The sequence below is a fragment of the Urocampus carinirostris genome, chromosome 8, assembly GCF_059441175.1.
Source record: "Urocampus carinirostris isolate Australia breed hairy pipefish chromosome 8, RoL_Ucar_1.0, whole genome shotgun sequence".
Taxonomy (NCBI): domain Eukaryota; kingdom Metazoa; phylum Chordata; class Actinopteri; order Syngnathiformes; family Syngnathidae; genus Urocampus; species Urocampus carinirostris.
This window is the reverse complement of record NC_142356.1, coordinates 25,569,499-25,582,554: the sequence shown is the minus strand read 5'-3', so window position 1 is coordinate 25,582,554 and position 13,056 is coordinate 25,569,499. Positions and strand designations below refer to the sequence as shown.

The window sequence follows — 13,056 nt, the reverse complement described above, 5'->3', positions numbered from 1 at the left end:
GCTTATCCTCACTAGGGTTGTGGGGGTGCTGGAGCCCATCCCAGCTTTCTTCGGGCAGTGGGCAGGGAAAACCCTGAACAGTTGCAGGGCACACGGAGACATACAACATTTCACACGCTCATTCATACCCAGAGACAATTTGGACCGGCCAATTAACCTACCATGCACGTTTTCTTATATGGGAGGAAACTGCAGTACCCAGAGGAAACCCACACAGGCACAGGGAGAACATGCAAACTCCGCACAGGGAAGCTGTGGTAGCGGGAATGGAACCCTGGACCTCGGCACTGTTGGGCTATGCTCTAACTAACCAATAAATCAAGGCACCCTTATTTCTTAAATGCAATGAAATTGTAAAAATGTACCTAGATAATAAACCTTACCTTTGATGACAATATAAGTAGTTCGTAGGGGGCATAGATGTTGCATTTCTGAAGTTGAGGTACTTTTCTTGTCGACATGCTCTACAAAATTAGTGAGGTGGAAATAACTGATTAACTCAGGAAAGATTCTTGTCATAATTTCTAAAAAGGTTATACAATCAAACATGAGATGATGTAGCATGTAAGCGAGGTGGGCAAAGTTTTGAACTCGCGGGGTGCTTTGTTCTGAAAATTTGGCAGAAGGGCCGAATCAGAAGTGAAAATAATTGATTTTAAATATCTGCTTATACAAAGCGCTAGATTTGATTAAATGTGTTGAAAAACACTTTCCCTTTAGTAGGTTTGTGCTTGTTAAAATTGTGACATACATGTCCAAGATGCGTGACTTTCATTAAAAAATAGGCACCACTGATTTATGAGCTTATTTAAAGCCATTAATGGGGTCTTTTCGTGTCTTCAAATAACACTTAGTTGTTGTTACATGGATCGTGGCTTCTAATTACCGTCATGATCATTTTGTCAATTTTAGTCTCATTGGTGCGCTGTCTATTTTTCATATTCTTTGGTCCATTCATTTTTATTAGCTGGAGTTCAATCCACTATCTGGACTCCAGATAGTGGAGGGTCACAGGGATGCTTGAGCCCATCCCGGCCATCTACGGGCAGTGGGCAGGGGACACCCTGAACTGGTTGCCAGCCAATCGCAGCGCACACAGAGACAGACTGCTCACTCGCACCTAGGGACAATTTGAACCGGCCAATGAACCTTTTTGGGAATGTGGGAGTGACCCGGAGTGCCCGGAGGAAACCCACGCAAGCACGGGGAGAACATTCAAACTCCACACAGGAAGGCTGCAGTAGCTGGACTTGAACACTGAACCTCCTCACTGTGGGACTACGCGCTAACCACCCATCTGCCGTGCTGCCCTGACTGCAACTTAAAAAGTGAAAATGAAAGTAAAATGAGAAGCTTTGATGGCAAACTATCTGTTTCAATTGCATGAGTGAACATGCGCTAATTACGGGAAATATGGGCTTTGCAGCAAAAGAAAAACAATTATTATTAGTACTTCTCAACTTAATATTTGACTATCTTCGTTCACCGGACCAGAGTCATAAGGCAAATGGGCTGTAGTTTGCCCCTTTCTGGGGTAGGGGAATGACGTATATTTGTGGAAGCAAGGACTCACGTGTATGGTTCAAAGAAGTGTACAATTGGGTCAAGTCAAAGGTTGCCTGAGGATTTTCTTCTCACTACCAGCTGTCATACAAGTGTTACAGGAAACCGAAATAAGATCATTTCATTGTGTGGTGAATTAGCATCGTAGTAGTTAAAAGGATGGTTTAAAGTGCTTAATAAGCAAAATGTGCTTACTTCCAACAGCGGCATGTGGTGGTTTGCTTTCCAAGATGAATGGCACCATTAGCACGCCAGGGTGGCCCAAAGAGTATCCACCCAACAAGAACTGTGTGTGGCATGTGGTGGCCCCCACGCAGTACCGCATCTCCATGCAATTTGAGGCCTTTGAACTGGAGGGCAACGAGGTGAGTGCAGCCGCCTACCTGTTCTGGTGATGGAGGTTTGACGTCACCTTGTATTGATCAGGTGTGCAAGTACGACTATGTAGAGGTGCGCAGTGGCCTGTCGCCTGACTCCAAGTTACATGGTAAATACTGTGGCACCGAGGTCCCTGAAGTCATCACGTCACAGTACAACAACATGAGGATTGAGTTTAAGTCAGACAACACTGTATCCAAGAAAGGCTTCAAAGCGCACTTCTTCTCAGGTAAAAACTCCTTTACACATAAGACACTGAGTTTGGTACAAAACAAAGCATAACATCAAGTGACAAAATTAACGTGTTAATATGTTACTCAGCTTAGCATTACATTGCATTGAAAACCTCTTAAGACCTGGCGTGCAAATGTACATCACCTTTTTGGTTGGATTAACGTTGTAGCTGATTATGCTTACTGGGGCCTTGTGTCCACATTCATGGACCTCGTTGTTCTCTAAAACTACACCATGCAAAATTATGATGCTAAGTTTTTATATTCATCAAGGTCCAATAAGCCCAAATAACAAAGTGAAACCGAAATTGCGTATCAAACTGGAGCTAAGGTTTCAAGAGGTTTGGGACACTGATATTTGACCATTAGATGTCGCTGTATTTAGAAATGCAACCGAAAACAAGTAGTACATGCACAAGGAAGAATACAAACTATGGTGACTCACCGTTTTTCCTCTCACTTTTTGTCCCAACGTTTCACAAGTTTTTTGTTGTTTTTTGGGGGTACACTTATCAAGTTGGCGGACAATCATGTGAGCTTATTCTAGCCGAACCTCATGCTATGTATAGTTAATACACATTTCTTGACCTACAAGTATTTGAAAATATGTGCGTTTGTATGATGATTGATGTATTTCTGCTTATTAATCAAATCAATGTTGTTTTATATAAAGTTACATTTTCTTACCGCTAGGAGGCACACACTGTCCCTTTAAACAAACTTACTGTATATTGTTATTTGTAGATAACAAAAAGCCAATTTTTATAACAATGGATAGCATGACATAACATGGGGTAACCTAATACATAATGTAATATTTCCTAACCTAAATAACTCAGAATAGAATTCTGCAAAGTGTAACATAATATAATATAACAATGTAACACAAGACCTTACAGCATAATGTAGGAACACTGCAATGTAGAGCAATCCAACATAGCCTAATATGAAATCTTTTGGCATAAAATGCAAAGAATCTCAAGGAAAAATACAGTAGGTACATCTAATCCCAGCGACACTGGAAATGTAACTTAGTTGCGGTCAGTTTTTTCTCTTTAAAACTTGTATCCTACCTATGAGTGAAGGTTTGTGTGAACTAGCAAATGTTGATTCCTTATCAGGGTTTGTTCAGATATTTGTGTATTGTTGCCAAAAGAGGAAGCTTGATATTTTAACCTGTTCTTTAACTAAAATGTTAGAACTAGAGTGTCCAATGTTTTACCGGTAAGTTTATATATACTGGACTGTCTCAGAAAATTAGAATATTGTGATAAAGTTCTTTATTTTCTGTAATGCAATTAAAAAAACAAAAATGTCATACATTCTGGTTTCATTACACATCAACTGAACTATTTCAAGCCTTTTATTATTTTAATATTGCTGAATTTGGCTTACAGCTTAAGAAAACTCAAAAATCCTATCTCAAAATATTAGAATATCATGAAAAAGTATACAAGTAGGCTATTCAACTAATCACCTGAATCATCTAATTAACTCGAAACACCTTGCGAGGGTTTCCTGAGCCTTAAAAACACTCAGCTTGGTTCAGTAAACTAAACCACTGCTGATCTGACTGCTGTCCAGAGGACCATCATTGATACCCTCCATCAGGAGGGTAAGACACAAAAAGAAATTTCTCAAAGAGCAGGCTGTTCACAGAGTGCAGTTTCAAAGCATATCCACAAAAAGTCTGTTGGAAGGGAAAAATGTGGCCGGAAACGCTGCACAACCAAGAGAGATGACCGCAGCCTTAACAAAATTGTGAAGAAGAGCCGCTTCCAGAATTTGGGGGAGCTTCAAAGACAGTGGGCTGAAGCTGGAGTCCAGGTATCAAAAGCCACAGTTCACAGACGTGTCCGGGAAATGGGCTACAATAGCCGTATTCCCATGGTCAAGCCACTTCTGAACTCAAGACAACGGAAGAAGCGTCTGACTTGGGCTATGGAGAAGAAGCACTGGACAGTTGCAGAGTGGTCCAAAGTCCTCTTTTCAGACGAAAGCAAGTTTTGCATTTCATTTGGAAGTCAAGGCGCCAGAGTCTGGAGAAAGGCTGGAGAGGAGCAAAATCCAAGTTGCTTGAAATCCAGTGTGAAGTTCCCACAGTCAGCAATGGTTTGGGGAGCCATGTCAGCTGCTGGTGTTGGTCCACTGTGATTCATCAAGTCCAGAGTAAATGCAACTGTGTACCAAGAGATTTTAGAGCACTACATGCTTCCATCTGCTGAAAAGCTCTATCGAGATGAGGATTTCATTTTCCAGCATGATCTGGCACCTGCCCACAGGGCCAAGACCACCAGTAACTGGTGCACGGACCATGGCATCACTGTCCTTGATTGGCCTGCTAATTCCCCTGACCTGAACCCCATCGAGAATTTGTGGGGTATAGTTAAGAAGAAGATGAAAGACACCAGACCTACAAATGCAAATGAGCTGAAGGCCGCTATCGAAGCATCAATAACACCTCAGCAATGCCACAGGCTGATTGCCTCCATGCCACGCCGGATTGATGCAGTAATCCGTGCAAAAGGATTCCCAACCAAGTACTGAGTGCATCAATGGACATTTTCAAATGTTTGATTTAGTTTTGCTGTTGTAAAATTATTTTTTTACTTGGTCTGAGGAAGTATTCTAATATTTTGAGATAGGATTTTTGAGTTTTTTTCAGCTGTAAGCCAAAATCAGCAATATTCAAATAATAAAAGGCTTGAAATAGTTCAGTTGATGTGTAATGAATCCAGAATGTATGACATTTTTGTTTTTTTAATTGCATTACAGAAAATAAAGAACTTTATCACAATATTCTAATTTTCTGAGACAGTCCAGTATATCCTGTTTGTGTCTCTGGCTTGTGGCGCATTCTGCCTCCTGTCCTGTTCAGACAAGATGGTGCAGTGTCCTGACCGTTTGATTGTGTTTGAGTCGTGCCGAAATGCAAAACCAGGCCGGTCGACCTTTCGAGGTCCCTTGGCCGCTGCTGCTGCAAGCAGACAGGCAAATTTTCCAGAGGTTCGAGGTAACGTGATTTAATTGACCGCTGCAGCGTCTTTATGGATCACCACCGCCAGATCCATTTTTCTCTTGAGGGAAACATGAGCTTTGTCCCTTGTCCAAGTTGTCAATCATAACATGGTTCAATCAGAGGATTTAAATATGAAAAGTACTAACAATGGGCAGCACGGAAGACGGGTGGTTTGCGCATCAGTTCCATGTTGCAGAAGTCCAGGGTTCAATTCCAGACACCCCGTGATGAGATTGCATGTTCTCCCCGTGCCTGCGTGGGCCCAAATTTCCCTTGGTGCCATTAAGAGAGTGAGTTATCTCTCTCTGTGTGCCCTGCAACTGTCTTGCAACCACTTCAGGGTTATCCCCTGCCCACCACTTGGAATGGGCTCCAGCATCCCTGCAACCCTAGTGAGGATAAGCGGTGCAGGAAATGTCATGGATAGTACCAGAAATTAAAAGCATCTTTCAACTTTCTCCTCACATTTGGATACTATATCTATTTTCATTTTGTGGCCCTTATCTATAACTTATTTGGATGGTTGTTTTTTTTTACGTTTTCTGCTGTTATAAAAAAACAAATGTACTGAACGGTATTCCTTGTTTTATTCAATTCCAAGCAAATTCCTATTATAATAGAGATTTGTAAAACAACTACCACTATTTCATCTATTTTGAAGTGATTTTATGATGTTAATGTACTGAGAATGTCGTAAATAAATATATACCGGTACCTACCATTCAAAAGTTTGGAGTGACCCAGACTATGGTGTTTTCCATGAAAAGTCACACTTTTTATTTTATTAGTCAAATGAGTTTCAAAAAAATACAAACCATAGTCGACACATTGAAAAAGTTAGAAATAATGATGAATTAAAAAAAAAATCTTCTTTAAACGTTACCTTTGTCAAAGAATGTAAATTTCTTGGCGACCCTTATCTTTTGAACAGTATTATACATATATTTCTTTCATATATATATTTTACCAATATTCCCATCCTATATACACACTGCTTTCGATAAAAATATATGAAATTTCTCCTGTTTTATTTCTTAACAGTCCCCAATCCTTGATTATCCCTTTATTTGATCAAAATAGAAAAGTGGACAAAGAGGACACTGCTACAATTCCCCATTTCAATTGAGAACAAATATCCCTTTGCATGATCAAAGCAGGAATCATTTGTTGACTTTTAGAAGAAAAAAAATCCAGCAATTCTGATGCAAATTTTCTTACAGTCTATATTGTTTAGACCAGGGGACTCCAACCTTTTTCAAGTTGAGAGCTACGTTCTGTTACTAATTAAGGAAATAATGTTAATAATATGTTGTGACCATGTTATTACCTGGTTACTTATTGGACTTAGGGTTGAATAGACTCAGTCAACCACACGAAAATAATAATAATTTTAATAGAAAATCACACTGTCCCAGCACTGCTGAGCTATGATCAGAACAGGTCCACGGGCACCTCTCCTGTCCTCGGGGGCACCCAGGTGCCCGTGGGTACCACATTGGAAACCCCTGGTAAGACAATAACAAACTGTAACTTTTCGGCTCACACGAAACACTAAGTGTTTTGCCTTGCTCGTGTTTGTGTTTGGCAAAGGCTTCAGGGAAAGGTACCTTGGTCCATGCCCCGCATACAAAGACAAACACACTTATAAACTATGTGAGCCTAAATTTGTATGTGTGCACAATGATATAAGGATTGCTACGATGGCATCAACTGACTGCAATATTCATGAAGACAAAATGGATGATAAGGGAGGATTTTGAAGAAGGAAAAACCATTGGTCAAACATTTCCTAGAACAGACTAAAATTGAGGCCATTTAGGATAGCTTGGGACACATAGGCGTACATAAGTAAAAATATAAATCATGTAAAACAATGAAATCATGTTACATAAAAGAACCAAATAGATCATAAATGGTTCAGATTCAATAGTAGTACATAGAGGAGTAAGAAGGCAATTATAACAGAACAGTAGATTCATATTAAAGTCAAGTCAAGTCATGTCTATTTGTATAGCCCTTAAACACAAGAAGTCTCAAAGGGCTCTACAGACTACTTTTACACCACTCCCTGATCTAAAACCTACACGAGGGCAAGGAAAAACTCAAAAACCTCAGCATAAAGAGAATGAAAAGACAGTACACATCATATACATGAAAAATAGGTAATAGCATAAGTAACACTAAATTTACTGCAAGTGGGGAAAGAACTAAGAAAGATCTAAAAGACAGTTTGTGTTAAGATAAGATAGGATAATTCTTTATTCATCCCACAATGGGGACATTTATTTTGTTACAGCAGTAAGACAAAGAATAATGAATAACAGCTAATAATATCAACAGTATAAACAAGTACTATACAAATATAGAAAGATTAAAAAATAAAAAACGGAATATTTCCAATGGGAAGTGTGCAAAATAGTTAAAGTGGCCAGTGATGTGCAAATATGCAAAGTCATGGAGAGTGTTTTGTTGGGATATAAAATAAACTTGTTTACACAAATTATCTCTATCTTTGTTTTATAGTCTTTTTGCTGTGAGTAAATAGGTGTTGTGATGAGTTTATGATGTTTGTTATCGCTTAATCATGGGAATTGCAATCATTATAAGGGGAGCAATTGGCTGAGGTTGACAGATATGCTACAGTAATGAATGAAAATCAAATGTAAAGAGTAATGTCTACACTTACTGCCCAAGTATGTCTGTGCTTTTTGTATGCTTTTTTAATGAGACTCTGTAATAATTGACCACTAGATGTCACTGTATTGTGCAGTGCATCCAGAAATAAGTGCTACAAGGCACAAGAAAGAAGCCAACCACACAGTCAAAGTGACCAAATAGCACAATTTTTCTTATGTTTGCCAAGCCTTTTGTGAGGTTTTAGGTATTTTTAGGATAGTTATTAAAACAGAAGATGATTATACTAATGCATAAGAGATATTGTGAATGACCAAACACATTCTAAGGGACAAAAAGAACATAATAGTACAATGACAAACTAGTAAATACTGTATACTGTGAGCGTATGCGACCAGTGATGTCATCGCAATCTACTCTAGTTTTATTCTCGCTCTCCGTTCTGAACTCACTTTTCACCACTATTTAAAACATTTTCTCATCCACATTCTTGCTACTGTGTTTTTAATTTGTGCGTGCTTGTGCCAGACAAGGACGAGTGCAGTAAGGACAATGGCGGCTGCCAGCACGAGTGTGTCAACACGTTGGGGTCGTACGTGTGCCAGTGTCGTCACGGATTTGTACTGCACGAGAACAAGCACGACTGCAAAGAAGGTTGGTCTATGTCAAAGAACTGAAACAGGTAGTACAATACCGTTTTAGGTGATTTGATTGGGACGTAGGCAGACGGCCTCTGTGTTTCATGAATTTGAGTCGGACGACATCATATTTAATTTTTGAATGATGTAAAATCAAATCAATATTCATTTGTAAAGAACTTTTCAAGCAACTAATTGCAACTCAAAGTGCTGTGTACAAATATTCTATGTGTAACCGCGGTGTACCCGTCCCACCAAAGATCCACATTCACGCTAGACTGGATGATGAGGCTTTTATTACAGTTGCTGCAATGGGTAACACAACATATCCACAACATGTAGTTAGCACCTCTGCTGGCTTTCAACACGTTAGCAGTGCGCTGTAGACTGCTCTGAACATATCAAATAGTTTTCTTTTCAGTTTACATAAAATAGATTTTATAATGTCAACCATCACAATACATTTTAACAAGATACTTTTAACAAGAGATCGCATAGTGGTTTTAACGTTTACAATGAATTCAACATATTTTTTCTTTAATCTGAATTTTAACCAACATCATTTTTTTTATATATATGAGAAAATAGAAATAATTACAATAACAAGTGTAAAAACGGGGACAATTTACCTGCAATGAGTAACACAACATATCCACAACATGTGGTTAGCACCTCCGCTAGCTTTCAACACTATAAGGGGAATTAGCATTTTAGTACAACGTACAACATACGGCAAAACTAACAAAAATGGCGACCGAAACAAAAAGAAAATAAATCCAAACAGCTTGACAACATCAATCACATTACTATGCATGTTGAGAGATTTGTCAGGTGTGGTTTTAATGTTTACAATTAACTTTTTGCGGAGCACCAAAAGGTCGTGGCTTACAACCTGCTAACAATATCCGCATTCTGCTCATAAAATCAGAAGCCAAACCAAACCTTTCCCCATACCAGCAGGTGGCACTGTTGTACTCGTCATTGCAGGACGCCTATACGCAAACTATGCAAACATATTTCAGCAGAAATTTCAACAAAAGTTATTATTATGACAGCCGTTACATATGTACAATAAAATCCCCTTTTTTCCACCCAACAACCTGGAATGCAAAATATACAGACACACACAATGGTAATAATACAAACTAAATAACTACAGGAATAAAGAAACAAAAAAATACATAAATAAATAGGAATAGCCTTTGGTCGGAAAATGCTGGTCCACTAGTTATCCCAAGAGCCAAGAAGAGAACCGCAGTTTCGAAAGCGTTCTCCATTCCGGCCCCAGTGTTGTGGAATGCTCTTCCCCCTCAGATCCAATCTGCAACCTTAGTGGAACTATTTAAATCTTGGCTCAAAACACACTTCTATTCTATAGCATATCAATGACCTGTATTTGATGTTGACAATATCTGTGTATTATTGGTTATTGCAACATCCATTGCAGCCTGGTCATCCTGGAAGGGAGATTACCATATGTGCGGTCCCTTGTCAAGGTTTCTTCATTTTCCTCATGTTGAGGTGTTTGAGTTTTTCCTTGCCCTCAAGTAGGTTTTAGATCTGGGGATGGTGTAATAATAGTCTGTGGTTTGCATTAATCTGTGGTCTGTGCAGCCCTTTGAGACTCCTTGTGATTAAGGGTTGTACAAATAAACATGACTTGACTTGACTTGAAGGCACAAGCTGAACATGTGAAGGAAGGGACCTGGGGGAAGCTCATTCTCTCTAATAGGGCTAACAGCAAACGGCTGCAGGAAGGATTTTCAGACAGCTAACCACACCCTAAGAGTTTGGAGGCCCCCCAACGATGAAACACTGAAATTAGAACAAACAACAAGAGAAAGCGGGAATCTGCTGTTTTGAAAGTGATTCATTAAGACTATGATCGATTTAATTGTATTCAAGACTCAAAACAAGGAGAGTACATCAATGGATTTTGAACTTGCAAGGAAAACAGGGAGCGAGCCCAAAGCTCAGATAAGAAATTTCAAGAAATTTGTTTAGTTTCATATATTACAAAACATGATCGGCCGAGAGTGACAATGATGCAAACAGTTCATAATAGTCTAAACAATAAACAACAGTGCGTAATAGTCAAAGTAACAAAGTGGCATCATTTGAAATCTCCTCTGCAGATCTGCAATATTAAAATAATATAAATCTTATGAATTGTGTTAAAATTATTCGTTCAGGCTTTTGTGATGTTGCTATGCTTCTGTGGCCTGACTGCATCACCATGACGGTCTCATTGTGAGAAGCATGCGTGTAATTACAATCGGGATTGTTTGGAGAGGGTATTTCACACCCAACTTGTCAGCATGCTTTCTTTTTTCTAACGCCTACCGCTTGCTACTTCCTGTTCCGTTCCCTTTCCATTTCCTTTGACCTCTTCCTGTACAGTCTTAATTTCAACTTCCTCTCTGCGTGTTTATGCGCATGTGTTTGCAGCCGAGTGTGAGCACAAGATCCACAGCACCAGTGGCAGTCTGAGCAGCCCCAACTGGCCGGACAAGTACCCCAGCCGCAAGGAGTGCACCTGGGACATCACAGCCACGCCGGGTCATCGCGTCAGGATTGTAAGCAGTGTTCCCTCTAAGCTATTGCAATTGCGCACTACTCGCACATTCTCAGCGCACAAGAAAATCTAGCCAGCGCACAAAAATGAGGGCTCAAAATTACTAATTAAGAAGCGACTTGAGTCAAAGTTACAGTGCATGAAGGTAAAAATACACGGGTTCCCCTGACGCTGTTTTCTAAATGCGGTATTTTGAAGTCAATGTCGAACGAAGTTGAAAAGTAAAGTCAGTAGAGTTTGTCGAGAACCGGCTTCTTTGGCTCGGCTCACTAAAAGGAACCGGCTCTTTCGGGTCCTAAACGGCTCTTCAGGTTGTTTTTGCTTCTTTAATCCCAACATGACCAAATATTATGTAAAACTATGCACAAAATGACTTAAAAGAAGGGGGGAATAGAACAAAAAAGAAAAAAATACCAAAATGAAAAAGTAGTGAAAAGCTGAAAACAAAAACAAAAGGAAGAGAAAAAAAAGAAGGAAAAGTTTAGAAAAAAGCCAGAAAAAAAAGAAAAGAAAGAAACGTAGGAAAAAAGTAAATAGAGAACAAAAAAATCAGCTCGGAAAAAATAAACACAATGAGACTTTTTTTAAAGGAATTTAAAAAAAAGTAGAAAAAAACACAGAAAAAAGAAGAAAAAGTTTGTGTTGCATTCAAACAATTTCCAATCATATCAAGTGAATCTTGTTGCCAACATTGTACTTCCACTAAAAAATGTGATTAAGTACAGTTCTGTATGTTACAACCGACAAAATAAGCCCCCAAAAATGTTAATATTATGCGACAATATATCTCATCTCATCTCATCAGCCGTACCGCTTATCCTCATTAGGGTCGCGGGGGGGCTGGAGCCCATCCCAGCCATCTCCGGGCAGTGGGCAGGGGACACCCTGAACTGGTTGCCAGCCAATCACAGGGCACACAGGGACAGACAACTCATTCGCTCATTCACACCTAGGGACAATTTGGACCGGCCAATTCACCTGACATGCATGTTTTTGGAACGTGGGAGGAAACCGGAGTGCCCGGAGGAAACCCACGCAAGCACGGGGAGAACATACAAACTCCGCACAGGAAGTCTGGAGCTGGATTTGAACCCACGACAGGTTCCCATGACATGAACTGTGCCGCACAAGCGCTAACCACTGCGCCGCCGTGCTGCTGCGCGACAATATATATCAGAAAAAAAAGAAATGGATATCTTGTGAAAGAATTGTAAGAACAAACGACGTTTGTAGGCCCTGCAACCTTTGCAATAGTACATGAATCAATTCATTCAATAGAGAAAAATAATTTTGCATTGCCGGAAACTCAGCAAAATGTCAAGTTTTGGACATGTTTGATAATTAATTATCTTGCCACACTTGAGATTATGGTTGCTCACTGTTGTTTCAAGCGATGCTCACCAACTTTGTGTGAACGCTCAGACCCGTGGAAAATTAGAGGGAACATTGATTGGAAGTTGAGGTCGTCAGTGTCGCCCCATAAATAAAGAGTTTTTTTTTTAATTTTTAAAAGCTCGTTTTCTGATTTACAGGGTTGGATAGTTTGTTTACAAATAGCATCCATTAATGCACCCTTAAAGACAAAGGTGAACTCACCATCCATAGTCATGAACCATAACCGGATCGAGACTCAAGCGCGTGACAGTACTCACACAAGCCTTTTATTTTACGAGAAATGGGGAGTCATTCATGTTAGACAGCAGTCTGGCGTGAAATGATAGGAAGCCAGAGGCCGATGAGATAATACCAATTGCCTGAGTTGATAACGGACGGATGGGGTCGATACCGGACAGGACGGGACAGACAGGATAGATGATGATACAGGATATCGAAAATAAACAGGACAAACTAGACAGGAGCGAAAACTGGGGAGAATAATTGACGGGACGAAAATAGACGGGAACGAAACTGCAAACCGATATTAAACAGGACTAAAATAAACGGGAACAATACCGGACAGGGAATACCAACAGGAAAAGAGGAAGGAGTCAAAACACATGTCTTGTGGGGCAGAGG

At 39.8% G+C, this 13,056-nt stretch overlaps 1 protein-coding gene across 2 annotated transcripts in view; it reads left to right on the top strand.

Annotated features, from left to right (window-relative positions):
• The window catches only part of tll1 (tolloid-like 1), a 79,483-nt gene that overhangs the window by 50,435 nt on the left and 15,992 nt on the right, over positions 1-13,056 (top strand). For both annotated transcript variants that reach the window (XM_088342107.1, XM_088342108.1), the window contains 4 exons: positions 1,768-1,928; positions 1,990-2,170; positions 8,356-8,481; positions 10,914-11,041. In XM_088342107.1, the coding sequence (XP_088198233.1) occupies positions 1,768-1,928; positions 1,990-2,170; positions 8,356-8,481; positions 10,914-11,041 (596 nt within the window). The remainder of the gene's footprint in view (positions 1-1,767; positions 1,929-1,989; positions 2,171-8,355; positions 8,482-10,913; positions 11,042-13,056) is intronic.